Here is a 21823-nt window from a genome sequence, read left to right on the forward strand (position 1 = left end):
GGGTTGCCAGCTCCAGGTTGGGAAATTCCTGGAGATTTGGGGAGTGAAGCCTGGAGTTTGGGGAAGAACCTCAGCAGGCTGCCACGCCACACTCTACCTTCTAAATCAGGTGTTTGCTCAAGAGGAGCTGATCTCTGCAGCCTGGAGGTCAATTGTCATTCCAGATCTCCAGTCACCACCTGGAGGCTGGCAACCCCGCCTGTAAGCCATGTTTTAATAAATAAGAGGAAGCGCGCAAGAGAGAGCCTGCGAGTGGCTATCACCGCCCTTTCCCTTGAATTATGGGAACCTTTGCAAACAGAACGAGCAACACATGGCATGCAGATCTAGCTGTACAATCGTATACACAAAGCAAGAGCGCATCTGAGAACGTGCAGAAAACCAAGCCCCCCTCCCCCCCCCCCATCGAACTGAAGAGCATGCGCAGACCAACCATTTGCGTGCCCCAATCAGAGTCAGGCGCTTCAGCGGTCTATTAAACCGGCACCAATCAGAGTAGGGTAACGCTCTGAGCCAATAGGCCATTAGACTGACGTGCTTCTGACCCAATCAGAGTTAAAGATTAGAAGCAAGGGCGGGAGAAAAGAGAGGACTGACCAATCACGGAGGGATGTGAAGAGGCGGGGAGAAAAGGAGACATCCTATTGGACGCTAAGCAAGTCTGTTATGCTAGGGCGTTTTGGAACGCTTTCATGCAGAAGGTCGCCATAGGCCGGAGGCGACTTGACGGCCCGTCACACACGCATAATACTGGACGCTATACTTTGATTGACAGAGAGGAAAAAAACAATCCTACCAATAAAAGGCCGCCGCTTTCAAGACAAAGAGCCAACCTATCGGAACCTCGGCACTCGTGTTGCCATGGCGACGAGGGCGTTACGGGGGAAACCTCTCGAGGGACCCGAAATGCGTAATACGCATGCGCTGAGTACAGAGGTCCCGCCCCTTCGGTTGGCACGACCCCGGAAACGGAAACCAGAAGCCGGTTCCCGTGGCGTTTGAAGGTGAGGGAAAGAACGTGCCAGCAAGGCCTCTGGGGGCTAGGGGTCGGAGGTCAGAGGGCACTCTGAGGGGGAGAGGGGCCGAAGGGAGGCCATTTGAGGGGGGAAACGGAAGTGGCAGGACCCTTTAGGGGAGGTTGGGCTGGACCCCCCCCTCCGGTGACCCCTTTTATTAGGATCCCCTGCAAGCGTTTGAGTGATGCGGGTCTCTGCCTGGACGTTATTTCAAAATGTATTTGGTGGTAGGGTGGGAGCTTTCGTGAGCAATAGCTCACTTCTTCAGATACAGCTAGAATGTGAGTCCATCTCCTCTTATATCTTGGAGCGATTGCAGAAGCCGAATGACAATAGCCGGTGAATGACAGTGGCAAGCCTGATTGGATAGGGTGGGGTATGCAGAGGGGTGGTGGGTGTGGAGAAATCAGCATTGGTATTGAGACAGGAAGTCCAGGTCTCGATTCAGTCCAGGAGGATGCATTGTCTTGAGCTTCATTCGCTGAATGTAATTCAGCAGTCTCTCTAACCTCCCAGAGGGAACCAAAGTGAATGGAGGCTTAGGCTTCTTGTCTGGTTACCAACGCTGATTTCTCCACACCACTTCCAGTCATGCCTGCTATTATTCACTGGTGATTGTCATTTAGCTGCTATTATCCTTCGGCTTCTGAAATCACGCCAATCTCCAAAACATAAGGACTGATGGACTCACATTCTAACAGTATCTGAAGATGTGAGCTGTGACTCACAAAAGCTCCTACTCTACCACAAATTTCCTTAGTCTTATAGGGGCTACTGAACTCTTGCTCTTTTCTACTGCTACAGACAGACTAACACAGCCACCCATCTTTAAAATATATTAACATGTATAATTTTCCAGCTTTTAAAAATTAATGTTCTCCTCTGAACTGGAGTCGGTTCTATGGATAGTTTAATGTTGTTTACGCCCCATGGCTTGTTTTGTCTTTATAAGGTTAGCTTATTCTTTTAATTAGGTGGGTCTGTAGTAGTCATAGCAGAAGAAGAACAAAATGTGTAGCCATGTTAGTTTGTCTGTAACAGTAGAAAAGAGCAAGATCCCAGTGGCTCCTATAAGGCTCCTGTAACAACATTTATGGTAGGGTATGAGCTTTTGAGTCATACCTCACTTCTTCAGGTATCTATCACAAGGAGAACAAAGTTCAAGTTAGGTTTGCCGACCTCCAGTGGATGGTTGGAGATCTTTCAGAACTACAGCTAAGCCAGGGTTGCCAGCTCTGGGTTAGGAAATTCCTGGAGATATGGGGGTAGAGCCTGGAGTTGGTGGGGTTTGGGAAGGGGAGGGGACCTCAATGAGGCATAATGTCATAGAGTCCACCTTCCTGGGCAGCCGTTTTCTCCAGGGGAACTGATCTCTGGAGATGTTGTAATTCTGGGAGATCTTCAACCACCACCTGGAGGTTGGTAACCCTATTAATTTCTAGGCCATAGAGATCAGTTCCCCTGGAGAAAATGGCTGCCTTGGAAGGTGGACTCTATGACATTATACCTGGCTGAGGTCTTTCCCCTCCCCAAACACAGCCCACCCCAGGATCCCAAATCTCCTCCTTTCCAGTTTTCTTTCTCTATCTGACGAAGGAAGCTTTGAAGCTGATAACCCTGTAAAAGAAATTTTATTTTGTCTTTAAGGTGCCCATAGTTTCGGATCTAATAGGAAGTTGCCTTGAGCTGGAATTTGAGGAGGCAGCATGGAAATCTTGTAAATACATTTTAGGAAAGGTACGAGTAAGGGGGAGCATAATGGAGGTAAATAAAATTAGGGGAGGTAGTGGAAAGCGAGAACCTTTCTTTCTTTTCCCAAAAAGGTTGCAGGGAAAGTTCATGACTGACACGGTGGAGGCAGTGATTTCCAAAGGGTTGGAGAGATTCATAGAGGAGGGGACCATCAATGGGCTTAGACTGGAGTAACTCTGTTTAGGATTCTAAGGTAAATTGAAGAGTGCTCTAACCCAGCAGGCTTTTCTTAGATTCTTAATATTTTTTAAATGATTTGGGGGATGGGGATTCCTCAGCACATGGTGTTACCAGCAAGCTGTCTTCAAGCCTGCTTTCTGTGCTAGATACTTAGCACCTTCAAAGAGTACTAGTTTCAATTTACATCTAGTGTTTTTTACAGCAAGGGGCAATGAATCGGTTATGGTCTGTCCAAAAAACACAAATCCAAAAAATGTCTGTAATTTTTTAAAAAAATTGAGTAGCATAAAAGTAGAAAGAGAGCCACTTTGGTGTAGTGGTTAAGAGCGGCAGGACTCTATAATCTAGAGAACTGGGTTTGATTCCTTCCTCTTCCACTAGAAGCCAGCTGGGTGACCTTGGGTCAGTCACAGCTCTCTCAGAGCTCTCTCAACCCCATCCACCTCATAGGAGTAATGTCACGAGGATAATAATAGCACACTATAAACCGCTCTGAGTGGACATTAAGTTGTCCTGAAGGGCAGTATATAAATCAAATACTATTATTGTTACACTGCATTTAGATCTACTTACTTAGCCCTTTTTTAAATGGTGAAATCTAAGGCTGGCCTAATTGATCGTCTGTGGGAAGTTTGCATTTCTATAAAAACATAAGCTTTACCAAAAGCTTTGTTCCTGGTTTCTATTTGTTTCTTAGGCAAAAAAAGCCTTTCTGGGGTACACATGTGCTGATAATGGTTTTTAGGAGCTGGTAACCGCCATGGGTTTATTTTTAGGGCTGTGCTCTGGGGACATCACTTGGCTGGCAGGCGATTGGGAACTTCTCATGTAGGGCCAGGTTGAGGTCTCAAACTGTAGAACTGAAGTAAAGTTGAGCAACAAGGAAAGTATATTCTTTATTTTTTTACTTTTTGCCCTTTATGGTTTCCATTGTGACCCTCAAGGTTCACGTATTGGAATCCTAAAAGGTCTCCCCTCTACCTGCTGACCAAACCACCCAGCTTCAAGAAGATTGCCTTTCCAACCCTAGCCTAGAAGCTACCTTCCTTAGAAGCTTGAAGGTTTGCCACTCATTCTTCTTTTGTAATCTCCAGTGCTCATGGCCGACAGCATCATTGTATTGGTTTATTACATGTACATCTCTCCCATAGTGTGTTCAAAGCAGCTAACAAAATCAAAGATGCATAGTAACCGCAAATCATCTGGAAACAGGGCTGTGTCCCCTGCTGTCAGAAATTGGTGTGGAGTTGTCACAGTGGGCATGGCAAATGGAGGGAGGCTTTAGTTTGCCCCCTTTGGCACTGGCCATGGGTGTTCCCTGGGCTGGCGGGCAAGTTGCTTGCTTCTTAACCTCACTGATTTGTGTTCCCCACAAAGCCCACTGTGGCATTAATTGGTTACATGCCTATTGTTCATTATCTCTGTTTTGCCCCTCTGCCCCCGGGTTAAGTTGCAGTCACTAATTGATTGGATGTGACACCAAGAAGCAGGAATTCTGAAACCAGAGTCCTGGTGCTACATTTTAGGGTTTGGCAGGGCAGCTGGAATCGGAGTGAGTACACTCGTGGCATTTAAAGACCTTGCCTTTATCTGCTCTTCTTTCACTCCATGTACTTGTTAGTAACGCTGGAGCTTTTTGTTACTATTCCTCATTTTATTAAAGTTCAGCTTTTGGGCCACATATCTTAAAATAAGGGTTGACAAATCCCAGGCACCAGGTTGCCATGGAGCTTAGTATTTTGACAAATGCATAGTATGGCCTTCGTTGGGCTACTGCTGTTCCCAGTGGCTCATAGAATCATAGGTGTACTGTTCCAGCAGCAAGCTGACTATATTAATCAATATGTACCAGACTAGAATGTATGCCTATAGTTTTAAGAGAAGTGCATCTTGGGAGCTGTAGTGCCTTACCCCACAGGTTCAGTTCCTGGGGCATTTAAAGCCCGCCAAAACTTGTTAAGGCAATTTCCTCTTTCGTTCATTCACACCTCAGCAGGGAGAGGAGCAAGTCATCTCTCTTTTTTCACCCCATTCACTGGGTCTACAAAGCTCCATCAAGATCCTTTATGCATGAAAGATGCACTCTCTCCTTTCGTTATTTAGAAGAATTGTGAGTAGAGATTCCTTACGTGTATGAAGAAGATAAATAAAACCATTTAAGTTCGTAACCCGTGCGTGTGCGTTGACACTTGACGACAAAGGGTTGGGATTCCCTCCTCGCGTTGGAATAATAGGGTTGGAAGGGACTTCTAGGCTAGGGTCATCTAATCCAACCCTCTGCACAGTGCAGGAAATTCACAACTATCTCCCCCTCGACTGCTCCATGCCTAGAAGATGGCAAAACACCTCCAGGACTGTGGCCTGTGTCCACTCCCACTTGCTGGTCATAATCAGATGAGGCTGAAAAAAAAAGGAGTCTGGCTCTTCAGTTTGGGGGGCCAGCTCCTAGAGCCAAAGAAAACCTATCAAGGCTTATTCTAACAAGCACATTGCTGCTGGCCAGGCAAGATGAATTCAGAAGGAGGAGCCTTTTGCCAAACTGCAGTTCCTTTGAAAAAACCTGAGTAGGCTGGTGGGGTTTTTTTTTCTTGGCAGGCATGTCATCCCATGACAGCATTCCCACTAGCTGCACTGTGACTAGGCAGAAGCTTGTCCCCTGGAGACTGCTACTCTGAAGTCTCTACGATGCTGAGGAGCTCCATTCGGATGGTGGCAGGGCTGGCCTGCCGGATATCTCCCACATGCGGTCCTCAAGCGGCAGTGGGCCGGAGACCCTTGCTGCCCTCCGCCCTTAAACCAGCTGCCAATGCCACAGTAAGTATTGGGGAGGGACAATCAAAAGTAGTAAAGGGGGCGGGAGGGTTTGATTTTTTTAAAAAATACGAAGTGATATTGCAACCTGCTTTCTTTTGTCGGTCTGTTGTGGACCAATTGCCAGCCAATTTAACATACTTGCACTGGAAAGGATAAACCTTAAATTCATGGTGGGTGAAAGGAAGTGCTTCTTCACACATCGCATAAGGCTCTTGTGGGGTGCACTGCCCGTAACTCACATTTTTTAAAAAAAAAAAAAGATTTATGGAGAATGAACAAAGGACTCGCAGAGAATGTAAGACGGGAGGTTTTTTTAAAGGAAGATTTGGATCCGGGCATGAGTATGCAACCATAATTTCCACACACTGCTTATGCTTCTAAAATGCATCTGTACATTATGCTTGTGTGCACACGCATGCTTTATTATGTTATTGGTATGGGGGAAACATAATCAATCTTGTTGATGGTTTGAATCATCATTCTGTTTAGGTGTACATTTTTTAAAAAATTTACTTCGTTTTTACCCCACTTTTCTCTGCAGTGGTGACCCAAGGTGGCTCCACAGTTCTCCTTTTCTCTGCATTTTATCCCCGCAAGCACCCTATGAGCTAGGTTAGGTTGAGCAGTGTGACTGGTCCAAGGTCACTGTTAGAGAATTTTGGGATAGCCCCTCTATACAATTCAAACTCATTGATCAGGGCTGCTTAAAGTCTGTGAGAAAATGCTTCTTTATACCCTGTGTTTTGTATTTTTTGTTCTTGCACTAATTATCATGACATTCTACTATAGTGGCCATGAAAAGGGTCCAGGTACTTCCACTATATCCTGAGAGTTAAAACTTGCTTATATCCGGAGATATTCACTCCCAGCCTTGAGGATTCTTTCCCAGTTGTTTTGAAATTAATAGCTGACAAAAGGGCACCGCGGGAGATGCTGACCAGTAAGACAAAAGAAAACCGCGGATACAATGATATCCTTAAAGTGCACCGTGCAAAATTATTCCAAATGTTTTTAATCTAAGTAACACTATACTATAGTCACAATACTAACTTCTAAAGTGCATAGTGCAAATTACGGCAATATTGCATGTGCCATCAAGAATCACAGTAACAACGTGTTCACATCCGAGAATCTCGACAGTAATACATTCACATCCGAGAATCTTAATAATATTGGCACTAAAGTCCACACTGATCTTTCTTCTAGATATGTTATTCTTACAATGTTCTTTTAATTGCTGGCTGTAACCTGTCAGTCTCCACTGTCCAGAAGGTCATGTACTTTGACTTATTTGTTTGCAGTTCATAAGATCTCATAAAGTTCTGTAAACAATTTTTTCTATGGTGACTGTAAGGTATAAAATGCAGGTGTCATTGCTTCTCTTTAGGCATTCAGATACCAAAGCCTGATTGCATCAAGGCTTATTGCAAATAAACCCTTTTCCCCGATGATTCCCAAGTTTATGCCTTGAGTTGTTTTCTCAGACTAGTAGTGAAGTGGGGAAATATACAACTGGCTAAGAGTGTTGGTTTAAAATTCCCCCTCAGTCACCCAGCAAGCTCCATTGGCAGAGTGGGGACACAAATCTTGTCTCTCAGATCTTAGTCTGACTCGCTGATCGCTACACCATAATTCCCCCACACACACACTAAAGATTAATAAAATGTTAATAGAAATTCTGACTAAGGCTGAAAAACAGTATTGACCTCAAGCCACACAGTTTCGTGTCTTGATACACAGGAATTCTGAAGTACTGCAGAGCCTCTGGTGGAGGGGGAGGAAAGGGAGACCGGATGAATCTGTTAATAATAATTATAATAACATTTGATTTATATACCACCCTTCCGGACAACTTAATACTCACTCAGAGCAGTTTACAAAGTATGTCATTATTATCCCCACAACAAAACACCCTGTGAGGTGGGTGGGGCTGAGAGAGCTCTGAGAGAGCTGTGACAGAGGAGTGGGGAATCAAACCTGGTTATCCCGATTAGAGTCCTACCACTCCTAACCAAACTGTTATAAAGAAAGTAAGACTTTGCTGTACAGGGAGGGGCCGTGGCTGAGTGTCAGAGCATCTGCTTGGCGTGCAGAAGGTCCCAGGTTCGGTCCCTGGCATTTCCATCTAAAAGGACCAGGCAGTAAGTGATGTGAAAGATGTCTGCCTGAGACCAGCCTGAGTAGAAAATATTAACTGTAATGGATAAATGGTCTGATTCGGTATAAGGTGCTGTCCAAGGTGTTTTTTCTGGGAAAAGAGGTGGTGGAACTCAGTTGTGGAACTCGGGACCGCACAATGACGTCACTTTGGGTCAGCTGGAAAAGGGGGGGGGTTAAAGTTTAAATCACCCTTGGTGAAAAGTTTAAAGTTTAAATCACCCTAGGAGTGGCACAGAGGTCAATCTGAACTCCCCTCTGTCTGGAGATCAGGGAGCGGGGCCACCAGCCATGTGACCATTTTCAAGAGGTGCCGGAACTCCGTTCCACTGCATTCCAGCTGAAAAAAAGCCCTGGTGCAGTCATGTGTACAGAGCCTTGGCCCTCTTTCCCCTCCATGTCCAGCTCTTGTTAGTGCTCTCACTTACTTTCTCCCTCCCCCCGCCCCCATGTTTATCTTTAGGCTTGCTTCTGTCAGTCCAAGCAGGCGAAGGATTACGCTCTCCCCAACGCTACCTGGAGCCAGGACATGATGACTCAGTACAACAAGTTCATGGCGATGTCCAGAGATGGGACGTGGAAAAGATTACCTTCGTACAGGCACATTGTGGAACATATGCCAGGCAAGGGTCTTCGATTTCCACACACCCTTTTCCGTCCTGGTTAAAATCTGATCTGCCTCATTCAGAACAGTGTAACAATCTTTCTAAGCACCTATCAAACCAGGCAGTTCTTCCATCAAGATGCCATTTCCCTTGGTAGAAGAAGGGGTGGGGATTTCCTGGCTTCACAATAGCATGTAATAGATTTTGTTTTTAATCATATACAATATGATTAAAAACAAAATCTATTACAATATCTTTGTAGCGTTTCTCATATGCTTACGGGTTTTCACTGTTAATCTTAAAAATTTGTGACCGTTATTTCAGTAGGCAATTGTCCCGGGTTTCCCACCCCCCCTCCCAACATATCAAACGACATACCTGAGGCAGCTGTAACAATCAGTAATAACTTTACAAGTCAGAGCAATCACAGAAAGTCCAGAAGGGTGATTTCAACAGCTGACTCTGTATTGAGCCTTTGCCGCTCTGTCTATCTAGTACAGTTCTGTCTTGCCCGTCTTCTCAGCAGCTTGGAGCAGCAGTCATGCACAGTTAATTCTTCCTTATTTTATCTCCGTGAGATGGCAGAGGGAGTGTGGCTGACCCACAGTATTCCCTGAGTTTAGTGGCAAAGTGGTTAATAATGTTTGGTTTATATATACCACCCTTAGGTCAACTTAATGCCCACTCAGAGCATTTTACAAAGTGTGTTATCGTTATCCTCTCGACAATCACGCTGTGATGTGCATGGAACTGAGAGAGCTCTGAAAGAGCTGTGACTGACCCAGGCGGAGGAGTGGGGAATCAAATCTGGCTCTCCAGATTAGAGTTCTACCACTCTTAACCACTATGCCAAACAGGCGCATGGGTAATTCGAACCCATGTTTTCCAGATGCTAGGCCTGCTCTCTAGCCACTACACAGCACTATTCTCTCTTCTTACTGCCTCCACAGAAAGGATGCGGCAAGAACACAAGGAGAAGATAAACAGAGAAACCAGGCTATTCCTCCGAAACATGGATGTTGAAGGAAAGGGATTTGAGTACGTTATGTTCGTGAACTCTTCAGAGAAAAGGGTTGTGTGTGTGTTCCAGCCGGGTCCCTATCTGGAAGGACCACCAGGGTAAGGCTTGGTAAATCTTGAAGCTCCCTATTTGTATGGGTGGCTGAGTGGGCAGGCCAGGTTATATTTCTAACCTGTCACGTTTCAGTAACAACTTCACAATGGGGTATCTGTGGGAATGAGCCTTGGCTTAGCCTGGGCCCTAGTCCACCAAAGGATTTCCATTTCCATTAATTCAGTCTCAGTGAATTCATGCCCAGATTATGGTTGAAGTCACATATATCTGAATCTAGAAAGTCCGGTCTGGCCAGTATCTGGATAAGAGGCTGATAGGAAGTTACCTATGTATACCACCTTGAATTCCAAGAAGGAAGGAAGGTGGCAATGAAACAAATAGTGTGAGCATACAGAGCTACCTTATACCATTTATTTAGGTAAGGTAAAGGTAGCCCCCTGTGCAAGCACCGAGTCATTACTCACCCATGGGGGGATGTCACATCACAACGTTTTATTGGTAGACTTTTGTTATAGGGTGGTTTGCCATTGCCTTCCCCAGTCATCTACACTTTACCCCTAGGAAACTGTGTACTCATTTTACCCACCTCGGAAGGATGGAAAGTCGAGTCAACCTTGAGCCGGCTACCTGAACCCGGCTTCCGCCAGGATCTAACTCAGGTTGTGAGCAGAGCTTGGGCTGCAGTACTGCCGCTTACCCCTCAGAACCACGGAGCTCCTATTTTATTTATTAACATTCTATCCTTGACAATAGCCCTGCAGAGAAGATTAGCACATCAAGTACCAATCCATATGCAAAAGAACCTCCTCAGGATACAGTGAAGCCTCCCGCCATTAGCATTCCACACCCTGGGAAACTCTTACAGGATGACTCAGCCCAACCCCACCTTCCTGAGTAGATATAAATTACCTGTCAACATCTTTTCCACACTGTGACACTGAGAGATCTCTGTCTTTTGGTGCTACACCTCTGAAGATGCCAGCCACAGCTGCTGGCGAAACGTCAGGAACTATAATGCCAAGACCACGGCAATACAGCCCGGAAAACCCACAACAACCATTGTTCTCCGGCCGTGAAAGCCTTCGACAATACATTTTTATTTATTTACTTCAAACTTTTATAATAACATTTGAAGTAAATTTATGTTTGTATGTACGTTACATACCCTGCCTTTCTACCCAGTCAGGGCCATCAAGGCAGCTAACAGTTAAACCAATGTAAGAAAAACACATCATAAAACCAGTTTCAAAACCAGAGCTAAAAGTACGTATATAAAAGTAAATACAGCGAATTATAATGCAGGAAGGTGGTGAGAGAAGGGGAGAGAAAAATATCCCCGAGGGGGCCGTTCTCAATGTTGGTACCAGGTCTAATAGTCAGTCAGTCAGCAACCTTTTATTGGCATTCCCAGGTCTAATATTAATTAATTTTATTAATTTAATTAATATTAATTACTTCATTTGTAGCCTGTATTTCGTGCTGAGACCCAAGGTGGATTACAGCATTCAAAAACAATGGAAGGAAAGCATTGTAAGCTGCGACCTTAATAAACAATGTAAAAACTGCATTACAATTAGAAAACCACCCGGTAAAAAGAAGAGAACGCATGCAATAAACTATAACCCAATTCCCTTTATGAAGCACCCCCATTTTACCGAAGAGAAGAGCAAGATCTGTGGCTCACGAAAGCCCATACCCTACCACAAATTTTGTTAGTCTTACAGCTGCTGCTGAGCTCTTGCTCTTTTCTGCTGCTACAGACAGACTAACAGGGCTACTACCCATCTTGATCTATCCCCATTTTACTGCATCCCTTATTTGCCATTGATTCTGTCTGAGCTCACCTACACATCATTAATACAGAGCCTTGGTAATACCGAGTGATCAACAATAGGGATGAATAGATCACAATCCTGTAGAAGAAAACTTGTCGAATTTCAGGTACGTTACCTAATAGCACTTCTTGGTTTGCAGGTATTTTTTTGCAAAGAATACTGTTCTGGGTTTACCTTTATCTGGCCCAGGTAGACCAGAGGCCCCCAGTCTCACTGAAACCTGTTCTGAGAACAGGTTGTGAGAGCCGGAACAAAATTGCTGCCGTGGGGGCTGAGTCCAGTCACAAAAGGTTTGGAGGTTCTGCTGTTCACAGAATCAGTCTCTGTGCCATGGTATACGTGTGAGATCTGTACAGATCCCAGGGGGATCTTTTATTTATTTATTTACATATATTGCAGTCCACCTTTCTCAGACTTAAGGTGGATTGCACAGTGTGGGTCAGTACAGTGAATATCAGAGACATTTTAAACCAGCAAAAATCCCTGAGCTATCCAAGCCAGTGTGGCTTAGTTGATAGAATGTCTGACCTGGATCTGTGGGGCCCGGGGTCCGATCGCTACTTTGCCACTGAAAGTTACTGGCTGACCTTGGACCGGGCACACATTCTCAGAGGGTGGTTGAGAGGATTAAGCGGAAAGAACAATCTAAGCCTGTCTGGACCCTGCTAAGGAGAAAGGTGGGGTATGACATTTATCAATCTAATGTTGCCAACAGTTTGCCCGGGAATGGTGGTCTCTGAGACTGTTGGTTCATCGAACATCACTGCCACTTTTGGGGCAGGAGGCAGGGTTGTCAACACCAGGTGGTGAAACCCCTGGAGATTTGGGGAGGAGAAGCCTAGGGAAGGTGGGGTTGGGAGATGGGAGGGACTTCAGCATGTGGCCTCCGAAGGAGCCATTTTCTCCAGGGGGTCCTGCTTTGTGTAGTCTGGAGATCAGTTGTAGTTCAGGGAAATCTCTAGGCCCCATCTGGAAAACGTGTAAACAGCAAGTCCGGGAATACATAGTAAACCAACAGTTCGTTTTTCTTTTTTTCATATAAACACTGTATTAGTGCAAAAGTGCGAAGTGCAAATGAATAAATATATTATACAATAAATACAATCAAATTTCTTGTTTCTTCTGTCCAAGTCGTTATGGGATAATGACAATGTCCAAAGGAAATGTTGTAAAACCCCACAATGGGGACTCAGCAATACACAAATGGAGAGTCACAATGTTAGAAAAGGAGGTGACCCCAGTCCAAGCTGAAGGAAAATCCACATGTGCCGACAGGATTATGCGTGCATGTTATACAATTCCCGTTTCGTATAGATCATACTTCTTCCTGGGCACAGTTAAAACTGGATGGTCACCAATTTGCTAATTGCTCCAATGTGACTACCGATAATATTCTTCCCAACTTCAGTACATAACGAACATACTTATGATAACACGGACCAAAAACCCCATTGTGGGTTTTTACAACATTTCCTTTGGACATTGTCATTATCCCATAACGACTTGGACAGAAGAAACAAGAAATTTGATTGTATTTATTGTATAATATATTTATTCATTTGCACTGTGCACTTTTGCACTAATACAGTGTTTATATGAAAAAAAGAAAAACAAACTGTTGGTTTACTATGTATTCCCGGACTTGCTGTTTACAGTTTCCACTATCCGGGCTTTTTCCCTTGTTGTTGTGTTCCCATCTGGAGAACCGTAGGCAGAGCTGTTAATTCAGCATTCAAACTGCCATTAAACTTTTCAAATGGAGTGCTAGAATTGATTATGATCTGTTTCAGCAATTCTTCAACCCTGTATTGGATCCTTGCTAATGCGATCTCTTTGTAAACTTGTATTCATTTACCCCATGACATAGTTTATGGAAATGTTCTTGATGTTGTATGGAAACGCCTGCCCTTGACCTTGCCACTGATTGTATTAATCTCACACTATGTAATCCGCCTTGAGTTTCAGTGAGAAAGGCGGAATATAAATGACATAAATAAATAAAATAAATACCTAGTTCAAAATATAAGAAAGTAAAATATTAAAACAGTTTAATAATTGAATAAAAGAATATACATGTTTCAGAATTTGGGCTAAGCAGGGAGCAGAGAAAAGGAGAAAGCACTCATTCCCCTTTCCCTACCCCCAGTTCTTGTCCCAATGATATTAAAACGGGGCAGGCTAGCTGCACCTGACATTGCAGTAGTTTAAAGTTCTCGTGGGTGGCCTTCTCTCTACTGTCCCTGACTGTGTGAACAAGATGGAGATTCGAGCTCAGTCCACCCTGGCTTGGGTCCATCCAAGAACGAAGACGGAAAAATAATAGCAAGAGAGAGATTCTTCTTGTGTCCTGAGAGCCTATAATCTACTGGGGGGAGTCCTCCCACCTGACTGTCATTTCACACTTCCTGCCCCCAAAGAAAGAATTTATATTCCAGCCATTAGGGTCTTAGTCTCCGTTCCCTCTGAGTGCGATCTGGCAGTCGGGTGCGTGGTGGTAATCCAGTGTCCTCCTTCTGCCAGTACCATCAGCAAAACTCAGAACTGGTGTGCTCTGTGCTGGGAGTTTGATGGTTCCTCTCTTCAACCCCAGGGCTTTTTTTCAGGGGGAACGCAGGGGAACAGAGTTCTGGAACCTCTTGAAAACGGTCACGTGGCTGGTGGCCCCGCCCCCTGATCTCCAGGCAGAGGGGAGTTGAGATGGCCCTCCGCGCCGCTGAGCAGTGCGGAGGGCAATCTCAGCTCCCCTCTGCCTGGAGATCAGGGGGCGGGGCCACCAGCCATGTGACTATTTTCTCCAAGGGCAACCCACTGAGTTTCTTTTCTCAGAAAAAAAGCCCTGTTCAGCCCCCATCCTTTCTGCCAGCTCTGAGCCTGCAGTTTAGGTCCCTGTTCTTGAACAGAATGCAGTCCCAGTAATTGAAGTCTTGGGCTGAATCCAAGGTGATGGAAATGGATTTAATGAACCAGAGCATTTTATGTGCCTTTACTATCCTGATGCAATCTTAGGGAATTTCTCGGGTACTATTGTAGTACACAAAGAGCTAACATTGGAGATACACGAATGTACACTAGACACTGGTAGCGCTGGGGCAAACCCGCTGCCTGCAGTAGGGACAGCCCGGGACAATAGATATGCTTACTCGGCAAGCTTGCCGCTAAGGGAAATGCAGCTGTACTTATTATACGCTATGCTGTGCTTAGAAATTGATATGAGAAACCCTTTCCTGAAGGGTGCGTACTGAATGCAGCCACAAGCATAATTGAGGATAGACAGAGGGGGGCAGCTGCAAATGGGAGGATCAGGAACACCTGTCTCGAGACACTGAGCAAGGGAGGGCATAATAAAGCCCCTCAGGAAGCGCAATGAACCTGCCTCAGCTAATCAGACTAACTGAACCTCCGAAGGCTGTGAAAAGCCTCTAGATGACCGAGCAGAAATGAAAGCGACGCTGCAGAACAGGTTCCTGGCACCCATTTTTGCCTTTCCCACAGCATCTGTGAAGAAATGCCCTTGGCCGTCCCTTTTTATTTATTACGTTTTGCCTTCCAGGTTTGCCCACGGGGGCTGCATCGCAACCATTCTCGACAGCACCTTTGGGGGCTGTGCCGTCGTCTTTGGGGGCAGAGTGATGACCGCTAACCTGACCATAAACTACAAAAAGTAAGGATGGTTTTGGGCTGGCCTCCATGTTCTGCACAGCGAGTCTTGGGGTCAGACCAAGCGAAAGGGGGTGAGGGGAAAGCTGCTTTACTAGGCTTTCTTGATTTCCCTCCTCAGCACTCTGAACAGCGAAAGCCAGCTGTGCTCTCTCTGGAGAGAAAAGTGGTCTGTGAGAAAGAAAGGAATACATTTTGTAGCTTTTAGGCTTCCAGTGGAGAGGTTCCAGCTCCAACAGAGCTTTGGCCAGTGTCCTCTGGAACTGAAGCGGCAAATCCTGAACGCAGCCCATCTTCTAGGAGGATGTTCCTAGCTAAAGCCGAACTCCAGTCCAGAACATTCTCCTCCGCTGCTTGTGTTTGTCACGTTTTCCTGTGCCAACCAGGGTCAGAGGACGGGACCCAACTTACGATGCAGGAAGCCAGATTTTGTCAACAAGTGGACGTCTTTCCCTTACAGCCCAGTCCCACTGGGATCGGTGGTCCTCGTAGACAGCAAACTAGACAAGACAGAGGGGAGGAAACTGTTTATATCCGGCCAGGTGCGGAGCGCTGATGGAGAGACCCTTCACACGGAAGCCACGGGTAAGCACAGTGTCGTCTTACTTCTTTTCTGAATATAAACCAAGTGTAAGTTTGTTATCTTTTTTACACTTAAGGGATTTCATAGTGTTCTATGTGATAATGCTCTAGAATTAATTTTTATTTACTACATTTTTACCTACCCTTCCTCCAAGGATATCAAGGCAGTGTACATTCATCTCCCCTGTTTAACCTTCACAATAGTCCTGTGAGGTAGATTACACTGGCTCTCAGAATAACGTGGATTGCTTAAAATTAGGAGTGTTACATTTCTATGGAAGTATAAAGAGATGTATCTGATATTCCTTCATTCCACACATAGTACATTAGTCACCTTTTTCAACACAATTAAAACTCTGTAGTCCATTGGAAACAGGGCTTAATAAAGTGTACAGTATATCCCATTGACAGCAGGCTTCATTTAACTTGACCGTGCAGAGGATGTAATTTAAAAACTCTGGATGAGTCTGTGTGGAAATGAGAATTAAACTGCGCATGTCTAATGGGAATAATATTAATATTGACAATGTTTTCAAGTTCTGGAAAACAGAGGAAGGAAGAAAACAGAAGTTAAATTAAAGCACATTACCCGATTAGTTTATATTGTAAGCTTGTATGTTTGTAGACTGAAATAATTTTTTTTTAAAAAGAAGGCTGTTATGACTTTTACTTTCTTTGAGTAGATATTTCTTTTAATCTTTCCCTTAACGCCCTCTGGGTAGTTTGCTGCCACTAAGAATTTATTATTGCAAGATATTTTATTTAAGTTTTCCCTTTGGTAACGTGCTTAAGCATCTCAGGCTCCTTCGTGGTTCTATGTGGCCCTGAGGATAGGAATGGGATAAAGCAATGACAACTACTCTGGGATATAACAAAACAGAATAAACTTTTATTTAGTCAAGAAGCGTATCGGTTTCATAAACGTAGTTCTCGGTTCTTAAAGTTACTTCCTATAAACTCATTCACACAGATCTCTTCTAAGGCTTCACACACAGTTAGCCTCTTCCTCTAATTCAATATTTCACAGAAATGCTTAAACTCCTCAGGCAGCACACAGCTGGCCTCTCTTTCTCTGACTCCTATTCACAGAACTATTAAACCTGCTCAGGCAGCACACAGCTGGCCTCTCTTTCCCTGACTGAGTGTCCTTTCACAAACATGCTCAGTTCAGGTTCCACACAGGTTATATTTCTCTCATGAATACTTCAATAGGCAGCACACAGCCAGCCTGCTTTCTTCTGACTGCCTCTTTGCTCTTTGCCCTGTCAGTCTCAAACTGCATTCACTCTGCCCACACTCTCAGTCATCAAGCAATCATATCACTCACTCTTCCCTCTTTCACCCCCACTCTTCACATAGCTCAAACCAAGCATTTAAAGACACATGCACACATTTACTTGGAATCATTACAAAGGCACTATCAAAACTTTAATGCAGGTTGCTGTTTGGCTCACGAAGTTTTTTTGTTTTGGCTCACAACACTGCACAACTTAGAGGGAACATTGACCCACCTTTCTGACAGAGGAACGGGAGGTACAAATTACGGGAGGAACGGGAGGTATGAACCCTGAAGATCTTGAGTACTGGGACAGCTTTTTAAAGGAGCAGATGTTCCTTCAAGTGCCTGCTTTGAAACCAATTTGGCCTTTAAAGCTAAGAGACAGCACTTTGAATTGCAACTAGAAAGGAGTCGGAAGTCAAACAAGTTATTTCAAAACTGGCAAAAAGCATTCTGAGTATCTGTTTCCAGTCAACAGGCTTCCTAATGCATTCTCCCCCACTTGTAGCTCCCAGGACATCAGACTCTCCTGGCTGAATCGCTTCCTTTTTCTTTTCTCCCCCCACCCCTTCTCCCTGATTTTAGCACTGTTTATCCAGGTAGTTCCACAGACATCTCCTCAGCAACCAGATTGCTCCGAGTAACCCACCCAACCGCACCTGAGGATCTTCGCCGGGAACAGGTTGTTTGAAACGGAGCCAATCAAGTTCTCTGTCAGTATCCATCTCCTTGCATAAGACCTTCGTAATCTAACCCTGCATGTTTTGGCGAAGGAGCCCTCTTGGATCCCAACTGCCTGTGCCTCTTCCTGGCATCCGTCCAGTTCGTACTAGCTAGGAACTGTTCTCTGTTACAGAAGTGAGCGGTGCTGGAATTCAACTGCCACTTTTTGCACGTGGCGCACGTCCAGGTAGGTGCTCTCCTGCTGATAGGCAAGCTGATTGTGGAGCGTCTCTCTAACCCCATAGCATCTACCTCCGTTTGAATGCCAGTGCTTTTGTCTTCTTCAGAGATGGGGTTCCTCTCCAGGAAGCGACACTGTTTTTTTCAGCCTTCTGGACAAGGCTTGTATCCAAGCAGATGGCTCTCAGAAGTCCGGGTGCCTTTTGCATACAAAGACTTTATCCGTTTCACTTACTTTGGTGTAAGGAGCTTTCCCCTATTGCAAGAAGCTTGAAAAGAAGTCAGGGGAGGAAATGCTGCCGTTCGTGGAATGAACTCACAGCTCTCAACCCCAAAAGTGGTTTGGGCCAAACAGTATTTTTGTTTGTTCAACGTTTTTCTCCTGATCTGCTTTCTTCCGGGATGGGTAAAAAGTTAACTTTGATGCTTGAAAGACAAATGTGAATATGGTTGTTGGGGGTTTTCCGGGCTGTATTGCCGTGGTCTTGGCATTGTAGTTCCTGACGTTTCCTGATGTGAATATGCCTATGACCTATACTGAGAATTCCTAAAAAGTATACTAATATATTTCTGTGAGTAACTTGGTTAACTCATTGTATTACGGCTGTGTTGTAGGAGGGTTACATTTTGAAAGCAAGGGATGGATCTTAAGGCAATTTCAAAGGTGAACTTTCAGTATCAGAAAATGTGTTGGGTTGTTTTTTTGTTTTGTTAACATGTGAAGCTTAGCTTGGCTCCTACACATGTCAAACTTGTTCCAGGGAATTCCAGCAACAATTCATGTGGCACCATCACCTCTTAACCAGTGATGGGAGAATCAGCCCAAATCTGCTGAGATTAATTTCTTAGATGTATCATCATCTGAGATTTTAGCCTCAGGCTATGGAGACCTTGATGAGGATGATGATGACAACATTCAATTTATATACTGCCCTTCAGGACAACTTAATGCCCCCTCAGAGTGTGGGCATTTACAAAGTATGTTATTATTATCCTCACGACAATCACTCTTTGAGGTGGGTGGGGCTGAGAGAGCTGTGACTGACCCAGGGTCACCCAGCTGGCTTCAAGCGGAAGGGTGGGGAATCAAACTTGGTTCTCCAGATTAAAGTTCCACTGCTCTTAATCACTACACCAAGCTAGCTCTTTCCAGGATACCTCCCACCCACCCACCACTCTTGCCTGAGATGATGCACTAAAACAGTGAGGAAAGCAGGGCCTGTTTAATAACAACAACAACAATAACAATAACAATAATAAATCAGTAATAATAAATTAATAATAACAACAACAGCAGCAGCATTTGATTTATATACCGCCCTTCAGGACAACTTAACACCCACTGAGAGCAGTTTACAAAGTATGTCATTATTATCCCCACAACAAAAGACACTGAGGTGGATGGGGCTGAGAGAGCTCTGAGAGAGCTGTGACTGACCCAACATCACCCAGCTGGCTTCAAGTGGAGAAGCGGAGAATCAAACCCGGTTCTCTGGATTAGAGTCCCACCGCTCTTAACCACTACATGAAACTACAATAATGGCCAATGTGGCTCTGATCTGGGGCCAACCCAGCCCCTAAAACTGGGTATCCCATTTTATTCACTGTATCCCTTACCACCCTGCACTTTACTGGAATTCAGCACAAGAACCCCCTTTCTGTGCATGCGCCACAAGGTTTGAATTGCAGAAATGTGTAAAAATTTGAAAACGGAACTGAAACGAAGCATAAGTATCAACATGACATGTTAAAACAATGCAGAAGTTATAATAACAATAATAATAATAACAGTGTGCTTATATACCACCCCTCTGGGCAGAATGGTGAACAAAATCGGTGTTGTTGTTATAATCCGCACAGTACAGCTGGGGAGCTGGGGCTAAGAGAAGTGGCTGGCCAAGGCCAAGGAGGTCTGACCAAGGCCAAGGAGTCAAACCAGCAGAGTACTGATTAGCAGCCCAGCCACTTAACCACTATGCTACAGCAACTCTCTGTAGGATCATACTTATAGCAACCATCAGTACGTACTATACACAATAGTATAGTCTACAGTCCCTATCCCTTTACCAAGGCATCTTTTTGAAACATTTCCTATCACCGTTGCCATCATCATAACAACATTCGATTTATATACTGCCTTTCAGGATGACTTAACACCCACTCAGCGGTTTACAAAGTATGCTATTATTATCCCCACAACAATCACCCTGTGAGGTGGATGGGGCTAAGAGAGTTCCTAGAAGCTGTGACTGACCCAAGGTCACCCAGCTGGCTACAAGTGGAGGAGTGGGGAATCAAACCCGGCTCTCCAGATTAGAGCCCTGCTGTTCTTAACCCCTACACCAAACTGGCTATACACTATACACAGTGGTATAGCCCTAGCCCTTTACCAAAGCATCTTTCAGAAACATTTCCTTAACATCCAGGGGTCATTTCGTAGAAAAAGAGCTGGAGTACCTCATTAGCATAACTCATTAGTATATGCCACACCCCTTGACATCACCAGAAGTGTGTCATTAGCATAACTGATTTGTATATGCCACACTCCCTGACATCACCTATCCTGGCTGTTTTGGACCCAATCCTGGCCATTCAGGGCCGAAATTGGGCCCAAAATGGCAAAAAGAGGCCTGATCCGGGCCATTTTGGCCCCAATCCAGGCCGAAACAGACCCAAAATGGCCGAGAGTCAGGTGGGCAGGGCCACCTGATATGTGACCTCTTTGGGGAACTGCCGGAACTGCGTTCCTGCATGTTCCCCCTCGAAATGAGCCCTGCTTACATCACAGCTCTGTCATGTGTGTTAAAAGCCCTCTTGAATAATTCAGTTCCGTGTAGTTTGCGGAAATCCAGAAAAACGGGAGCCTTCCTGATCTCCGTGGACAGGCCATTCCATAAGGTGGGGGCCAAAACAGAGAATGCAGGTATACGGACAGTTGTTGATTCTGCCCATTTTCAGAGTGGCATCTGCAGAAGGCCCTGTTCAGGTGAGCGGAACTGTTGTGGCAGAGCATAGGGGGAGAGGCAGTCCCACAGGTAAGAGGGGCCAAGGCCAGGAAGGGTTTTGTATGTGATAGCCAGTACCTTGAACTGAGGTCAATAACTGATGGGCAACCAATGAAGCGGCCTCAGAATGAGAGCAGTATGCATGCGCTACCCATCTCCTGATGGTAATCAAACTCTGGCGTTCTGCACCTGCCAGAGTGTCCCAAGTTGACGTTGAGGGAGAGCCCTACGCAGAGCATGTTGCAGAAGTCTAGTCTCAATGTTACTGTGCGGCATGGATTCAGGCGGTCAGACTGGCCGTGTCAAGGTAGGCGGCCATCTCCTGGGCTAAGTTAACAGAGCATTTTTTACAGCTGTATTAACGTTTCTCCAGCAGCCGTGCCATTTCCGTTACAAGCCCTAGGTTCTTAACCAAGTCAGCAAGGATCAAGGAAGCACAACATCCTTTCAACGTCCGTCTTCCCAACCAGCATCACTTCCATCTTGACTGGGTTCAGTTTCAATTTGTTCACTTTCAAGCATTTGACCGCAGCAGTCAGGTGGCAACTCAAGACCTCTATCGCTAGGGGATTTGCGTAGAGAGAGACAGAGCTGGGTGTCCCCCACGTATTGATGACATCCAGTTCAAAATCTACAAAATTATTTCTCTTAAAGGTTTTACATAGAGAATGAATAACCTGGGGGATCAGACTGTGGAGCCTGACAAGATGTCTCCTGCACAGGAGATAACTAGTCTCCCTTTGAGTCTGGCCCATGAGGAATGAGTTCTGAAAATGAGCTCATGGTCGCCAGAATGAATCACAAGTACACACTGCACAGGGATGCCTGTGTATGCTGAGGCAAACACCATGTACACAATCTCCAGGCACTGAGTGCAAAACTGCCTTTCTACGCAAAAAAGTCACTTAGTTTACAGCCAAGCCAGGGCCAAATCCCTTAAAGACAGTATTTGAGCGGGGAGGC

At 45.1% G+C, this 21823-nt stretch overlaps 1 protein-coding gene across 2 annotated transcripts; it reads left to right on the top strand.

The window, feature by feature from the left end:
• Window positions 1-963: 963 nt before the first annotated feature.
• LOC129330642 (acyl-coenzyme A thioesterase THEM4-like) lies at window positions 964-18294 on the top strand. Of its 2 annotated transcripts, none has more exons than XM_054980771.1 (7): window positions 964-1004; window positions 5544-5762; window positions 8383-8542; window positions 9475-9643; window positions 14985-15095; window positions 15552-15676; window positions 17538-18294. In XM_054980771.1, exons 2-7 carry the CDS (start codon window positions 5634-5636, stop codon window positions 17594-17596), a joined length of 753 nt encoding a protein of 250 aa, XP_054836746.1. In that variant the 5' UTR covers window positions 964-1004; window positions 5544-5633; the 3' UTR covers window positions 17597-18294. The 2 variants fall into 2 exon arrangements, with proteins under 2 accessions (XP_054836746.1, XP_054836754.1); XM_054980779.1 differs by lacking the exon at window positions 964-1004 and adding an exon at window positions 2668-2753.
• Window positions 18295-21823: the final 3529 nt, after the last annotated feature.

This window comes from Eublepharis macularius, chromosome 1 (assembly GCF_028583425.1).
Source record: "Eublepharis macularius isolate TG4126 chromosome 1, MPM_Emac_v1.0, whole genome shotgun sequence".
NCBI lineage: Eukaryota > Metazoa > Chordata > Lepidosauria > Squamata > Eublepharidae > Eublepharis > Eublepharis macularius.

Coding starts and splice junctions, on each gene's coding strand:
- LOC129330642 (XM_054980771.1), top strand. CDS start 5,634: ATGCTGAGGAGCTCCATTCGGATGGTGGCAGGGCTGGCCTGCCGGATA. Junction 5,763..8,382: donor AACCAGCTGCCAATGCCACA/GTAAGTATTGGG, acceptor GTTTATCTTTAG/GCTTGCTTCTGTCAGTCCAA. Junction 15,096..15,551: donor CTGACCATAAACTACAAAAA/GTAAGGATGGTT, acceptor TTTCCCTTACAG/CCCAGTCCCACTGGGATCGG.